Source organism: Aquarana catesbeiana, linkage group LG03 (assembly GCF_042186555.1).
Source record: "Aquarana catesbeiana isolate 2022-GZ linkage group LG03, ASM4218655v1, whole genome shotgun sequence".
NCBI classification, from domain to species: domain Eukaryota; kingdom Metazoa; phylum Chordata; class Amphibia; order Anura; family Ranidae; genus Aquarana; species Aquarana catesbeiana.
In genome coordinates, this window is record NC_133326.1 from 56,030,242 (window position 1) to 56,047,735 (window position 17,494).

General features: G+C 42.0%; 1 protein-coding gene across 1 annotated transcript in view; it reads left to right on the forward strand.

Moving 5' to 3' along the window:
* Positions 1 to 17,494, forward strand: part of IL16 (interleukin 16) — a 226,459-nt gene that overhangs the window by 159,682 nt on the left and 49,283 nt on the right. The window contains exon 14 of the mRNA XM_073618563.1: positions 6,721 to 6,844. Within this exon, the coding sequence (XP_073474664.1) occupies positions 6,721 to 6,844 (124 nt within the window). The remainder of the gene's footprint in view (positions 1 to 6,720; positions 6,845 to 17,494) is intronic.

The following is a 17,494-nucleotide window of genomic DNA, read 5'->3' on the forward strand; positions in this document are numbered from 1 at the left end:
ACCCTCTTTTCCTTGCAAAATATAAAAAGGACTGTTAAAAAAAATAAAACCTCTTTTGCATCCAAGAAGTGTCTGGCGCCAAATGACTTTCATCATCTTTGCACCCATCATGCCTCAAAACCCACCACATATTGAAGGATGTCAGCAGTCCGTGGCCTCAAAGGTTCTCATTAGACTGGAACAGGTAAGAGATTCTGCTACATTTTTTTGGGGGGGGGGGCATTTTCAGGTGTTTTCAGACTTATGCGTTTTTGCCAATGGAAAGCTAGTTATTAAGAGAAGCAAAAAACACACAAAAAGCATGCATTTTGAGGCATTTTAGGCATTCCCAAGTCTAAAGGTCCAAAAAGACATGACTCTGCCCCAAAGAAGCTCATGTACTTTATCAGGCTTTGAGCGACAAGCCCCAAGTGCAGGGGCGGCCCATGCATTGTGGGCGCACAGGCTCCGCCCCCTCCTAATCCCGGCCGCCGCCTCCCTATCCATGCGCCCGGCCCCTCTCAGGACGCCGGATGCATGGACTCCTATGGCAGCGTGGGAGGAGGTGTTTTTTTTTTTTTTTAAGCACCTGATTAGAGCCTGAGGGTCTAATAGGCTCGGGGAGCAGAGAGTGTGCCCTGTTGTATGACCATAGCGAATTAATTTTCACTATTTTTACACCACAGTGCCTCCCCGCCAATCAGGAGGCAGGTCAGTGAGACCTGTTTTCCGAATGGGCAAAGCATAGGCTGCCCGGTGCTTTTGCGGAAGAGACACACAGGGGAGGAAGCTGGAGGATCGCACTCTTCTGCCACTGCTGCTGCCCACACTGGGACACAGGAGGAGAGGACCGAACAGCCCGGTAAGTGCCGGACCTCCTCCCGAGAGGGGGGTAGTACTGCCGGTGTGTGTGCCCCGCGGAATGGAGGAGGAGACACCTGGGAACCATGAAGGATGCAGGAGACGTCGCCTGCCCATCCCACAGCTCGCTGCCATCACCCGGATAGAGTAAGTGCTGGTCTGATGGCGGGTGAGCGCGGGGGGGTCATATATGCACAGAAGCTGCATATGGTGGGCACAGAAGCTACATATGGTGGGCACAAAAGCAGCATATGATGGGCACAGAAGCTGCATATGGTGGGCACAGAAGCTGCACATGATGGGCATAATGGCTGCATATGATGGACACAGAGGCTGCATATGATTGGCACAGAAGCTGCATATGGTGGGCACAGAAGCTGCATATAATGGGCACAGAGGCTGCATATGATGGGCACAAAAGCTGCATATGGTGGGCACAGAAGCTGCACATGATGGGCACAGAAGCTGCACATGATGGGCACGGAAGCTGCACATGATGGGCACGGAAGCTGCACCTGATGGGCACGGAAGCTGCACATGATGGGCACAGAAGCTGCATATGATGGGCACAGAAGCTGCATATGGTGGGCACAGAAGCTGCATATGATGGGCACAGAAGCTGCATATGGCGGGTACAGAAGCTGCATATGGCGGGCACAGAAGCTGCATATGGTGGGCACAGAGGCTGCATATGATGGGCACAGAGGTTGCATATGAGGGGCGCAATGGCTGCATATGATGGGCACAGAGGCTGCATATGATGGGCACAGAGGCTGCATATGATGGGCACAGTGGCTGTATATGGTGGGCACAGTGGCTGCATTTTATGGGCACAGTGGCTACAATTGATGGCACAGTGAGGCTGCAGTTGATGGTTTTTTTTCAGTGTTTTTCAGAACTTTTCAGTTTGTTTGCACCCCCCAAAAATTTTGAGCACCAGCCGCCACTGCTCAAGTGACACAATGCTCAGGTGTGAATGGGCGCCACTGAATTTAATGAGAATCTAGAATGTCCACCATTGAAGTTCCTCAGGAAACATGCTTCAAATCACTCCGGTGTGAACTGGACCTTAGCGTACAGATGAGTGATATGTAATAAATTGCTATATAGAGGAACTCTAACAAAAGACAATTCCATTCTGGGGAATAGGAGGGTTTTATCATCGAGGACACATCAACTTCTAGGAGTTGTTTTCTAACGGTTGCTCCTCTTAATCTAGAGAGAGAAGTCAACATGAAATAATAAAGATATAAAGACGTTTATATTCATAGTACACAGCCAGTGTAAAGAGAGACAAAGAGAAGCAGCACAGGATGTGGTTTAGCATAGGAAGTATGAGCTTGTGTGGCATATCACAATAAATATTACAGACATGACATTACAGAACATGCAATACATATACAACCCTTGTTAAGCTGTATTACTAAATACGAATGTAACAACGTTGCCAGTATTTTATTATGAAAATGGAGCACGGAAGTAGAAAATCTGGTAGTAAAAGAGCATTTTATCTATGTATAAACTTGTTGGATAGATTATCCCAAGACTCATGTCCACAAACCTCAGCCACTATCTGCTATCTCTTTACCCCACAGGGTCATGGTAGATGGGTACAGGAGGCACCAACATTTTATTTTATTGAGTAAAGCCTAATTTTATACTTGTAGTTGAAAAAGCGACTCAACTGGTTCATTTTACCGCCCCTCCAAGTTGCAAAGTCAGCTGTATGGGAGAATACATATGATACAGCAGCCATGATGCTTTGCATCACAGCATAGCAAAATCGATCCCTCTGTTACATTCAATGGGTATATAGTTGTTACATATAACACAGCATTTGGACATTTTCATTAGACAGAGCATTGCGGTCATTACCCACTTGACCACCGGAAGATGAAAGCGTGGGCAGGTAGGAAGAATTTTCTTCCAGAGATTGGAGCCCGGCTTGAAAAGAGGGTGGTGGTCCCTATCAGGGGCAAGACTGCTCCCTTGGGTACAGCCTACTGGTCGATTCCCCTTGTATTTGAGTAAAGTGGAGGTAAAGGAGCGTCCGATGTCCAGTAAATGTAGATTTGATTAACTATAAAATAAAGACAAAGCTGCGCTGCCTCTGAAGTCACATCCAGCACTTGGATAACAATCCGTCTGATCTTTGTGCCACAGGTGGACCCGATTAGAATTCTTCTCCAATAGCATTCAGCACCAGCCCTGAGGAAGGGGGAGTCCTTGTTCCCCTAAAATGCGTTGGGTTCATTTTATCATTCTTACTCTAAAGAAAACTTTTTTCAGACCTACATCTACTGGACATCGGGTGTTACTTTTCATCTACTTTGCTCAATTTGTTGCTATACCTCACTGCGTTACTTTAACTGACAATTGCGCTATCATGCAATGCCGTACCTAATAAAGTTTATGTCCTTTTTTCCCACAAATAGAGTTTTCTTTTGGTGGTATTTGATCACTTCTGGGTTTTTTATTTTTTGCGCTATAAACAAAAAAAAAGCAACAATTTTGAAAAAAAAAAACAATATTTTTTACTTTCTGCTATAAAACATATCCAATAAAAAAAAAAAAAAATAGAAAAAATGTAGGCCAATATTTATTCTGCTACAAGTTTTGGGTAAAAAGAAAATCCCAATAAGCGTATATTGATTGGTTTGCGCAAATGTTATAGCGTCTACAGACTATGGTATATATGGAATTTTTATTAATTTTTTTATACTAGTAATGGTGAATGACTTATAGTGGGACTGCAATATTGTGATGGAGAATTGGACACTAACTGACACTTTTTTGGGAACCAGTGACACTAATACAGTTATCAGTGCTAAAAATATGCACTATCGCTGTACTAATGACACTGGCTGGGAAGGGGTTAAACATCAGGGGCATGCAAAGGGTTAAATGTGTGCCCAGCCAGTGTTTTTGTGTGTAATGTGTGCTGCTTTCATTAAGGGGTGTTCTGGATTTTATCCCCTGATTTACAGGGAAACAAAATCCAGCACATCCCCTCTGACAGGGTGAAGCTCTGCATTGTTTACATATGCAGAGCTCTGTCCAGTGTGTCTCCTCGCTGATCAGCGGGTGCCGGCGGTCATCCATTGGCTGGCACCCACTGATCGGCTTCTGGTGTGATTAACCACAGCAGAAGCGACATGCCAGCGGCGCTTGCGCCCTCCCCCTACCCGGAAGTGCAGAGTCATGTATATATACGTGATTCTGAACAGAGCGGCCGCCCTGTAGCAGTGAAGCTGCTATAGGGCGGTCGGCAACTGGTTACATATAGAATAGCATGAGGCTCATTACATATAGCACACCATTGAGGTTATTTCATATAGCATAGCATTGGGACATTTACCAATAGCAGAGCATTGGGGTCGTTACATATAGCATAGTACTGGGGTCGTTACATATAGCATAGTACTGGGGTCGTTACATATAGCATAGCAGGGTGGATAAAAATCAATGATTTTTAAAAAATAAATTAAAAAGTCGGATCTTTTTGATGTAAATCGTATTTTTTTGATTTATATCAATTTTTTTGATTTTTATCAAATTACTTTATTAAAATGATTTTAGAGTAAAAATATATCATCATAATAAGATAGTTTTTAATTTAGGATACATTAAAGTGATTGTAAAGGTAAATAAAAAAAAATAAATAAATAAACATATCATACTTACCTCCACTGTGCAGCTCGTTTTGCACAGAGTGGCCCCGAACGTCCTCTTCTGGGGTCCCCCGGAGGTTCTTCGCGGCTCCTCCCCACATCTGATAACCCCCTTGGAGAAGCTCTTCCCCGAGGGGGTTACCTTGCAGGCACGCTTCCGAGTCCAGCATTCGGCGTTCATAGAGGCCGAATGCAGGACTCGGCCCCGCCCCCCGGCGCTCGCGTCTTTGGATTTGATTAACAGGAGCAGGAGCCAATGGCTGCACTGCTATCAATCTATCCAATCAAGAGCCGAGAACCTCAGGCAGGGAGACAGCGTGTCCCCGCTGGGTCAAGTTCGAGGGTTCAGGTAAGTAAAATGGGGGGGCTGGGGGGCCGGTCACTGACAGGTGTTTTGCTCACCTTAATGCATAGGATGCATTAAGGTGAAAAAACATGAAGGTTTACAACCCCTTTAATAATTTAGTTTATTCAGCATGAAATGGAGCTTAGTTATGTAGCATGAGGCTGTATATTCTGCAATATTTACATTTTTGGTAAACTCATTCAATGAATGCAAGCTCTGCAAGCTGAGATAACATGCACTGCATTGATGCATTCACATAATTTCCCAGTAACCATGGGATAAAACAAAGTTCAGGAATATTCCTTTATCCCATTGTTTTGCAAATATATGTACACTACAAACTGTATGACTGAATCAGTTCTGATATCGCTGTTTTACTAACCTGACAGCTTATTATTCTAAATAGGAAACCTTCATTTTGTTTGCAAATATTAAAGATTCTAACTACCAGCAAGAATGAGTCCTTACATTTAAAGAGCACCTGTCATTTCAGATCCATCATGGCAGAGCCTGTTAGCAGGCATCCACTCACCTGCTGCCGCCATGTCCCTCACCTTGTGGTGTCACTGCCACATCACCGGCCGGTCCATTAAAGTGAATGGGACTGTCAGTGAGTCAACAGCGGGTCAGAGGAGGAGCCGCTGCGGGACAGAGATGACAGGTGCTCTTTAAAAATTATGATTTAAATCAAATCCACCTGGTAACATAGCATGGGGTCATTACATATATCATAGCATGGGGTTTGTTCCATATAGCACAGCACTGGGGTTGTTATACATAGCACAGCATGGGTTTATATATAAGTATCAAATATAATAGTGGATTACAAACTATTCAATAATATAGTGGAGACACAGTGAGTTTGTGACAGCCTACAATACTATAATAACAATGGGTATAATAATAATGCATACAAGTGTAATAATAAAAAAAAAAAGTTTATTTGCATAGTGAACGAGAATATACATTGTATATTGTTTTCTATACTATTATCAAGATCAAAGGGATTCCTATGTTATGGCAGCAAATTATTTTATGGTGACATTCTATGGTTATTTTGATTGATCTTTACTATCATATATACAAATTAAAAGCATACATTTTGCAGAGAGGTCATGAAAGTTGTACCTGTGGACATATGGAAATCATTTATAACAGGTCATGAAGAATTCTTACCAGGGAGCTCATTTCAGCATTTGTTTCTTAATAATAAAGATGTATGCAGACAAAAGAATCGCTCAGTAAATGGCTCTTATATTCTTTGATGATAAAATTCCTTTGTTGCAATAAGACCCCTTTCACACCGAGCCGCCCCAGGCGTTAGCGATAAAGTGGCGCTATTATTAGCGCCGATTTACCGTCATTTTATCGGCGCTATTCGGCCTCTAGCGGGGCGGTTTTAACGAAAAGTCTGTGTTAATGGACACAGCAGCGGGACTCGTGAGCGCACCCGCACAGGTGCCCCCCATGGAAAGCGGCTCTCCCTGGGGGCACCCGATGAAGAGGAGGAGCCTGGAGCGCCGCCGGGGCACCCCAGAAGAAGAGGATCCGGGCTGTTCTGCACAAAACCATTACACAGAGCAGGTAAGTATAACATGTTTGTTATTTAAAAAAAAACAAAAACTAACTTTTATAATCACTTTAAATTAATTTATGAACACAGAGCTTCCTAAACTTGTGTTTTTGTATCTGCCTGGAGTTCAGATTTAATTCTGATTGCAGCTTACTTGCAAATGAAAACACATAGTGAATTGGCACTTAGTACTGTACGCCTATGCCCACGATGTGCTGTAATGAATGGTTAACGCTGAACTAAAATGATGTGGCCGGGGTTGTTTTTGACATGTCTGCTTTGTTAAACAGGAAGCAGGAAATTTGATTCTAAAGGGAAACCAGCAATTGACAGCCCACAGTGTGCTAGATACATCCTTATCTTCTGCTGACTCTTCACATACAACAACTGCTGATCAGATATCTCCAGACTCAGGTATGTCATCATCCCACCCAAACTTGACCAATGCACTCCCAAAATGATTCCCTACAAAAGGGCTTATTCAGTAGGGCAAAGCAAAGGGCATTGGCAACGTTCAAAGTGCAAGAACTCGCAGCAACAAAATAGAAAAGATACATAAAGTGTGCTGGCTTCTGTCACCTGCTTGTGATCTGTTGGTTTCCATTGTTTGCATGCCGGCATTGCACTTTGAATTGATTACATATTTTTGCCTTCCTCTGGATCAACTGTGGGTATAGGATTGTATATATAGGATTGCATTATTTTTTTTTTCCTTCTATTAGTTAAACTAGATGGACTTGTGTCTTTTTTCAACCAGACTAACTATGTAACTGTGATTTTAATTATATTTAAACCATTTCTTAGAGGAACACTTGTGCACTGCATATACCTGCATTGGAAACTTTAGTGAAATCGTTATAATTTATTACATAGTTTTAGTGACTGTGTTGATTAGGCACGATAGAGGAAATGATGTAAAGAATATATCATGAGTAAAAAAAAAAAAGTTGCAGTTAAGGCACGTTAGGCACATACACAAGTAGATAGATATTTCTTTACAGAAATCACAGGTTAGGATGCATTTATTAATTACTTACACATTTAATGGTACCCTTTATTTTATTTTTAGAGATAGCCTGCTCCAGAATCCAGCTATTCACTTTTGAATATGAATCAGTCAATATCAACCGTGCAAGATCATTTATATTTAAAATTGCTTTTAAATGTGTGGTTTTGATCATTTGCACAAGAATAAAAAAAAAAAATTATTTTTTTTTTGTATATAACATTTGAACATCCTGAGGCTCCTTTTCACGTGTGCGGTCTGGGATCTGACCTGTGAGGATCGCAGGACATGTGAAATTCAATGTATTTCTTGGAAAGCCATTCCTACTGACACTACAGAAGTCGCTGCGACTTCAGAAAAGGTTCCTGCACTGCTTTGGTCCAACTTTTGATGTGACTTTGGTTTAGAGAACATAAATTCAGATCAAAGTCGCACCAAAAGTCACATAAAAGTCGTGCGACTTTGATTACGCACTAATGTAAAAGGAGCCTAATTCTTGAGTTGGATATTTCTATTAAATAATAAAGGGGAGCATTAAATGTGTAAACAGATAAAAAAAATGTACTTACAACCAAGAGTGATTTAATGGTTAATTAGCGAGTTCCCACACGCATTCCCTTAGCTCTTGTAGATTACATTTATTATTTTGTATATTTTTCTATTTGTTGTATTGCTTGTTTTTAATTTAAACAGATAAATGACACGCATGGGTTTATTTACTAATGCCAAATAGGCTGGTCAATTTGGGGTTAATTTACTAAAGCTAGAGAGGGAAAAATTTGTCACAATTCTGCAGAGAAACCAATCAGATTCCAGGTTTTATTGCTAAAGCTTAATTTAACAAGCTGAGGTTAGAAGCTGATTGGTTTCTCTGCAGAATTGTGACTAATTTTGCCCTCTCTAGCTTTAGTAAATAAACCCCTTTGCAAGGTAATGAAGTAAATCTCTTCTGACTTCCATCATCCAATTGTGTGCAAGCATAAATACTGTTTTTTTTTCTTCCCTTGCATGTCATTGGGTATTCCTTGCAAACTGAATTTTTAGTACATTTGCTAAGCTAAGTTAAAATTCCATAGCTCCCAACTGTCCCTGATTTCGAGGGACTCTCTCTGATTTGTCCCTCTGTCCCTCTTTCCTCCTCATTTGTCCCCCATTTTGGTCTGATCTATATAGATGTATATAAAATGTACTTTTTATCTATCAAAAAGTGTTTTCCAGCGCTAAACCTTTCATCTGATTTCTAAATTGCTGCATTTGTAAATTCCAAAAGCCAATATAAAGGGATAGTAGTGGTAAAAAAGCACTTATGGTTTTTTTTTGTACAATTCTCCTTTAAGGGGGTGTGGTAGGGGGTGTGTCCTATGCCTGCATACTTTTGCTGATAGGTGTCCCTCATTCCCATCTCAAAAAGTTGGGAGGTGTGAAATTCCCTTGCAAAATGAACAGCCAATTCGTCTTACGTAAATCAGCCCCGTAGGATGCTTTACTAGGAATCAGTCTTACTTGCTCAATTTAGGTCAAATTGCAATGGCCATTAGTTAAAATGAATCCCCAGGCTAATGCAGTTGAAGTACATATATGTTTACAGTTTCAGCTGTCAAATTATTTGTAATTCTGTTCGTCAAGTCTTGTGACACATACACTTTCATTAGACACTAAGGCAAGGTCTTGGACCTACTTGCACACTATACTACATTTAGGCGATGCAGCCTGGTCCAGGATCTGACTCATCCTGTATCGGCACAATGTAGGAACAGCAGCACACTGATGAGATCACTCATATGCAATCTCTCCTGTAAGCATGTTCTTGTGTTAGACTGATAACACTGTAAAGTAATGGAGTTATGATTAATTCAAAGTGCTTTGCCTGTCCAGAGTACTGCTGTGCAGAGTATTGTGAAAGGCTGATTCCAGGACAGATCAAGACACATATACTAATTGCATGTAGAACTAATTTAATGATTTAAAAAAATATGTAGTTGAATGGTGTTTTATACCAGCCTAGAGTTTCAGCTTTAATAGAAGAAAAACAAAGTACTTGACTTATAGGGGTTGATTCACTAAAACAAGAGTGCGAGATTTGCTGCAGTTCTGCATAGAAACCAAACCAAAGCTTCCAGGATTTTTTGTCAAAGCTTGATTAACCCTCCTGGTGGTATTCCCGAGTGTGGCTAAATTTCAGTACCATAAGCGGTAACCCAGAGCCTGGTACAGCATATTTACCTTGTCACCAGCATCCTACGATGTCCCCCCCGCTGTGCCCTCCACCAGATCATCCGTATGATGCTCTGTGTTCCGGGCTCTGTTCCCTGCGAGTGTTGTGACGCATGGGGCCGGAGACTGGCAGCAAATTCAAAAAGTACACTGTAATATTACAGATTACATTACTGTATCAAATCACCTAACTTTTGTTCCTAGTGCTTTGTCCAGTGCCCTGCATGCACTTTTATATTATATATAACGGTCATCCACCCTGGATACCTTCGCCCCCCTCACTACACACAGAATCAGGCCCGACCGCTACAATCCTGGCAGCCCTGGATGTGAGCTTGTTGGCGGAAAGTCCCACTGTGTGTATGCTCCATCGAACATTTGCTATCTGACTTTCAAATGTTGGTTAGCAGGTTCTCAGATTTTCTGCCAACAAAATTTTGTTGTCGGAGTTTCCGATTGTGTGTACACAAGTCCATCGCACAAAAATTCACGCATGCTCGGAATCAAGTACGAGCCAGAAGCGATCGGTCTTGTAAAACTAGCGTTCAAAATGGAGATATTACAGGACTATTGAACTTCCTTTTTATAGTCTCGTCATACGTCTTGTAAGTAACCACGTTCGTAATTGTTGGCCAACATTTTTGTGACCGTGTGTATGCAAGACAAGTTGGAGCCAACAATCTTCAAACTAAATTCCACGGTTTTGTTGTCGGAAAGTCCGATCGTGTGTACTGGGCATAAGTCACAGCAAGATTTCAGCCAATATAAATCTGCCCTCCAAAAATACCATTCCTGCTTCCACATTGCCAAATAGACCTACTTTATCACTCTTATTAACACCCTTTCACGCAGTCCTCGTCAACTCTTTTCTACCTTTACCACTCTACTTCTCCATTACCTCCACCCACTGACTTACTCACTGCCCAGGAGATTGCTAATCACTTCAAAAATACGATTGAGACAATTCGTCTCGAGATCTCCACTCTACAGATATCTCCCTCACTTTACACTCCTTGTCCTCTTGCACAATCAATACTTCCCTCTTTTAACCCAGCAACTATAGAGGAAGTCACTAAATTTTTTTCTAACGCCCACCTAACCTCCTGCCCCCTGGACCCTGTTCCTTCTCAAATACTAAGGTCACCATTTGGCTCTATCCTACACTCTTTAACTTATATCTTCAACCTCTCACTCTCTACTGGCATCTTCCCCAACCCTGTAAAACATGCGCTAGTCACTCCCATACCAAAAAAATGCCTTACTAGACCCCACCAATCTTAACAACCTAAGACCCATCTCTTTACTCCCTTTTGCCTCCAAACTCCTTGAACGTTTAGTCTACAACTGACTGAGCGACCACCTCATTGAGAATAACCTTCTTGATCCCCTTCAGTCTGGATTTCGCCCACAGCACTCCACAGAAAATGCCCTCCTAAAACTCAGAAACGACTTACTAACAGCCAAAACCAATGGTCATTATTCCGTACTCTTACTCTTGGACCTTTCTGCTGCCTTGATACTGTTGACCACCCACTCCTCCTCAAAAATTTGCTTGGTCTCCATGGCTGCGCTCTCCGTTGGTTTGAATCTTACCTATCTCATCGCACCTTCAGTGTCACTTACAACTCCACTTCCTCCTTTCCAACTCCTCGTACCATTGGGGTGCCTCAAGGTTTTGTCCTTGGACCTCTACTATTCTCGATCTACACGTCCTCCTTGGGACAGCTGATAGCCTCCCATGGCTTCCATTGCCATTTATATGCTGATGACACCCAAATCTATCTCTCTGCCCCTCAGCTCACCCCATCAGTCCCCTCTCGCATCACTGATTTACTAACAGACATATCAGCCTGGATGTCAAACCACTTCCTCAAACTGAATATATCTAAAACCGAGCACCTAATATTTCCTCCCCCACCTGCTCCTTCCCCTGACTTCTCTTGTCAAGATTAATGGCACATCTATCAGTCCGTCCCCAAATGCCAGGGTGCTAGGGGTAACTTTAGACTCTGAACTGTCCTTTCAGGCCCACATCCAATCCCTGCTCAAATCATGCCGCCTTAGCCTAAAACATTTCCAAAATACGCCCCTTTTTAACTAATGACACCACCAAGCTTCTAATTCATTTCCTGGTCATCTCTCGCCTCGACTACTGCAACTCCCTCCTCATTGGATTACCTTTACATAGACTTTCCCCCCTTCAGTCCATAATGAATGCCGCTGCAAGACTCATCCACCTTACCAACCATTCAGTGTCCTTCACTCCTCTCTGCCAATCCCTCCACTGGCTTCCACTCACCCAACAAATAAAATTCACTGTACTAACAATAATTTAGTCCCAAAATGCCAACCAAGCCTCTCTCTTCGTTCCTCCCAAGTCCTCCTGCTCTCTAGCTCCCATGTCACCTCCTCCCATGCTTGGCTCCAGGATTTCTCCAGAGCTTCTCCCATCCTTTGGAACTCCCTACCCCAATCTGTCCAACTGTCCCCTAATCTATCTATCTTTAGACGATTCCTGAAAACCCTTGTCTTTAAAGAAGCCTATTCTGCTTGTTTTACTTCCTCCATCAGCTCATCCCCCACAACTATTACCTTTTGTATCAATTGACCCTCCCTTTTTATATTGTAAGCTCTAACGAGCAGGGCCCTCTCATTCCTCATGTATCAAATTGTAATGTAACTGTAATGTCTGCCTTTATTTTGTTAAGCGCTGCGCAAACTGTTGGCGCTATATAAATCCTGTATTATAATAATAATAATATATACTGTTCTTTCTGCCTGGAAACTTGAGATTGTCCATGGCAACCAAAAAGTGTCCCTTTATGTCAAAAGTGTTTTTTAGACCAGCTAGAAAACAGCGATAGTAAATTAGAACACTTGCAGAATTGATAGTGAATCGTGGGGAAATTAATTTTATTATTATTATATTATTATTATTTATAATTATTTTATTATATTATAATTTATGATTTCGTATTTAAAACTTTATCATACCCGAGATGTCTACTAGACTCTGGTTTGGACAGATTTAAGTATGTTATTGCTAAGAATTACAGGCCTATAATATAAAACGCCAAATTTCTCGCCAAATTTCTATGCAAAACAATGTACCGCTTTGAGATTCAAAAATCTGACATGATCATACCATCAGGGAGGCTACACAAGCTGAAGTTAGAAGCTGATTGGCTACCATGCACAGCTGCTCCAGATTTTGCACTCTCCAGTTTTAGTAAATCAACCCCATAGTAACTAATGATCTACAGTATCTTTCATTATTCTTACTGCTGTAAACTTTAAAAAAATGAAAGGTATAATGTTATTAATTGCTGTGGGTAGCTTCACTTTGAGCATATCTACAATGGGGTAGCCATTTTTAAAGTGATTGTAAATATATTATTTTTTTTAAAATAACAAACATGTCATACTTACCTGCTCTGTGTAATGGTTCTGCACTAGCAGCCCCAATCCATCTCTTCTGGGGTCCCCCGCCAGCACTCCTGCCCCCTTCTGAGTGCCCCCATAGCAAGCAGATTGCTATGGGGGCACTTGTCCTGGTGCCATCCTGAGCCGTACTGTGTGTGTCCAATGACACACACACAGCACGGTTCGGTGCCGCCCCCTGCTCTCTCTTTACAGGCTATGATTGACAATTACCAATGGCTCCCGCTGCTGGTTCTATGTCCAGTGAGGAGAGAGAGATTTGAGAGAAGCGCTGGATAAAGATCGGGCTCAGGTAAGTATTTAGGGGGGCCGGGGTGGGGGGAGCTGGACACAGAAGGTTTTTTTTTACCTTAAAGTGACTGTAAAGTTTCGCTTTTTAAAAAAAATTAAAAAATAACAAACATATTATACTTACCTGCTCTGTTGCAGTAGATTTGCACAGAGCAGCCCAGATCTTCCTCTTCTCGGGTCCTTCTTCGGTGCTCCTGGCCCCTCCCTCCTGACGAGTGCCCCTATAGACCAGCAGCTTGCTATGGGGGCAACCGAGCCAAGTCAGAGCTCCCTGTGTCCATTCAGACACGGAGCCCCAACCTGGCCCCGCCCCCTCTCTCCCCTGATTGGCTAACTGACTGAGCCTGAGCCAATAGCGCCGCAGCTGGGACCAAGCCAATTAGGAGGAGAGTCCCAGATGGCCGAGGGAATCGTGGACATAGCTGGATAGAGAAGGGGCTCAGGGTAAGTATTAGGGGGTGCTGGGGGGCTTGCTACACACAAAAGGTTTTTTTTATCTTAATGTATAGAATGCATTAGGATAGAAAACCTTCTACCTTTACAACTCCTTTAATGCAGAGAATGCATTAGGGTAAAATACCATCTGCCTTTACAGCCACTTTAACTTGTTCTTTACCTTTTTTGTATTTATTTAATTTTTGTTAGAAAAATATTTTTTTTTTCTCCAAAAAAATGTTTATCATATGAACATCAGAAAAAAATAAACAATTCATTCTCTGTTTCCATCTAAATCCTAATGTTAGTTCCACAGTTTAAAATTAATATTATAATATAATAAGACAATATTGAGGAAAAAAAAAAAGAAAAAGGGATGGAGAGCATTAATTCTGAGGGGTGACATCATCCATAGAATATACACCGATCAGCCATATGAACACTAACAGGTTAACCACGTATGCCCCGGACCATTTGGCTGGCAAAAGACCAGAGCACTTTTTTGCGATTCGGCACTGCATCGCTTTAACTGACAATTGCGCGGTTGTGCGACATGGCTCCTAAACAAAATTGATGTCCTTTTTTCCCCACAAATAGAGCTTTCTTTTGGTGGTATTTGATCACCTCTGCGGTTTTTATTTTTTGCGCTATAAACAAAAAAATAGCGACAATTTTGAAAAAAAAAGCATTATTTTTTACTTTTCGCTATAATAAATATCCCTAAAAAATATATATATAAAACATTTTTTTTCCTCAGTTTAGGCCGATACATAGTCTTCTACATATTTTTGGTAAAAAAAATCGCACTAAGCGTTTATTGATTGGTTTGCGCAAAAGTTATAACGTCTACAAAATAGGGGATAGTTTTATGGCATTTTTATTAATAATTTTTTTTTTACTAGCAATGGCAGCGATCATCAATTTTTATCGTGACTGCGACAATATGGTGGACACATCGGACACTTTTGGTGCGATTTTGGGACCATTCACATTTATACAGCGCTCAGTGCAATTAAAAATGCATTGATTACTGTGTAAATGTGACTGGCAGTGAAGGGGTTAACCACTAGGGGGCAGTGAAGGGGTTAAGTGTGTCCTAGGGAGTGATTCTAACTGTTAGGGGGTGTGGCTATGTGTGACACAACACTGATCACCGCTCCCGATTACAGGCAGCGGTGATCAGTGTCCTGTCATTAGGCAGAATGGGGAAATGCTTGTTTACAATAGCATTTCCCCGTTCTTTCTCTCCGTGAGACGATCGCGGGTATCTCCACGGACATAGGGTGAGCGGGACCCGCGATCACACTCACGGAGGTCGCGCGTGCAAACCGCTTCTTAACCTCCCTGGCGGTATGATTATTTCGGATTTTAGGTGCTGAAAGCGGTACAATTATTTTGCATGGAAATTTGGCGTTTTATGTTGTAGGCCTGTAATTCTTAACAATAACACACTTAAATCTGTCCACCAAGAGTCTAGTAGATATCCCGGGTATGATGAAGTTTGAAACATAAAAATTATAATATAATAAATAAATATAAATAATTAAAAAAAATAATAATATAATAATAATATAATAAATTTCCCCACGATTCACTATCGCTCAATTCTGCAAGTGTTCTAATTTACTATCGCTGTTTTCTAGCTGGTCTAAAGCCACTTTTGACGTAAAGGGACACTTTTTGGTTGCTATGGACAATCTCCAGTTTCCAGGCAGAAAGAACAGTATATATAACATAAAACTGCATGCAGGGCATGGGCCAAAGCACTGGGGACAAAAGGGATGTGAAAAAATTTCATACAGTACTGTAATCTGTAAGATTACAGTACTGTATGTGTTATGGTTTTTACATTTTTTTGATTTTGCCGCCAGGCTCCGCCCCCGTGAGTCGCGACGCTCGCAGGGAACGGAGCCTGGCACAGAGAGGCTTCGGAGGAGGACGGCGCAGGGGACATCGCAGGATCCTGGAGACAAGGTAAGTAAAGCTGCAACAGGATCCTGCAATGTAATCCCGAGTGTGGCTCGGGGTTACCGCTAATGGGACTGAAATTTAACCCTGAGCCACACTCGGGAAAACCGTCAGGGAGGCTACAGGGCAACGTACAGGTACGTTAATCTGCCTGTATGTGCCCTTCTGCCGACGTATATTGGCGTGCGGTGGTCGGCAAGCGGATAAAATGTCATTAACGTTTGTAAAACGCCAGACTAACGCCCACACTAAAGCGCATTAATGCCAGTCTAACACCTATACTAAAGCATATTAACACTATAGGAGTCTTTGTTAGGAGTTAGAAATTTAGTCATGCGTAAACAAGCCCTTAGGCAAGTTAAAAACCCTAAAGCCTGGTACACACTATGTGTAATGTCAGAGCCGCTGTACTAACTATGCAAAGTTAGTATAGCGATCTCCCCTGCTGAGCTGTTGTGTTCTGACAGGGGGGCAGCCCCCCCCGCCAGAACACTCTAATCAGCGCTCTCCGTCATTGGCTGATCGGGATTCAGTCGGCTGCTGCTTTTCCAGCATGCTCGTCCGACAGAAGCTGGCCAATCGGCTAGCCCTCTGTCGGACAGGGTGGCATGCACAAGGCCGAATGTCTCCCAACATTCGGCCGGTGTGTACGGGGCTTTAGACAGTTTTGTTTTCCCGGTCTACACACAGCTTGTTCATCATTTACCCAAAACAAAAACGCTTGTGCAACAAAAAAGCATGAAAAGGTTCTTTATTATCTGTAGCCAGTCTATGAGAGCTCATAGAATTCAGCTTAAAATGTGTATTTAAAATATTTCAGTGCACTTTATCCTGTGCAGTTAAATAATTGAACTCAATTCCTGGTATAAAGGAGGGCTTTACACATTGGAACAACCAATTAGAAAATAGGTTTTCATAAATTTTTACTGATTTTACAGCTAGGAGTCATGTATAAATATGCCACTGCTTGTTTGGTTCTTTTTCTTGGCTTCAATACGTTATGATTCTATACATAAATATAAAAGGCCATTGAAATATATTTTAGTTTTTGAAAGATGCTGTTAAACCCATATGTTTATTAAATCTTTCCATGACTCTAGTGGTGAGAACTTTGTATATTAGCTTCCAGACCTGAAGAGCTGTTTAGGCCATTGGAAATTAGTACTAACTGGAGATCCAGGCTCAGTAGTTACTCAGTTCAGAGTTTTGGGTGTTTCTGTCCACCTTGAAGTGTTCCCACTTTCGCATTCCATTCAACATCAAATAAATTACAATTCCAACACTCCAATCTTTGTGCCAAATTAACTAGATATCATACCCTGTTTCCCCGAAAATAAGTCCTAGCGTGATTGACGGTGATGGCTGCAATATAAGCCCTACCCCCCAAATAAGCCCTAGTTAAAGTCCTTGTAGGTCTTATTTTCAGGGTAGGGCTTATTTTCGGGGAAACAGGGTAGGGCTTATTTGGGGGGTAAGGCTTATATTGCAGCCATCACTGACAGTCACGCTAGGTCTTATTTTCGGGGAAACAGGGTAGTAAGAAGATATTGCTGCTGGAGTCCCCAAAAATATAAGATGTCAAACTGTGACTCACAGGTCAAAGCATTTTACCTATAAGTAAGACTGATTTGAGGTTCGATACCCGTCAGGTTCTACAGGATTCAGGAGCACTCACTGTTTGTTTAGTGCTTTCAGGGGATAAAAAGAGT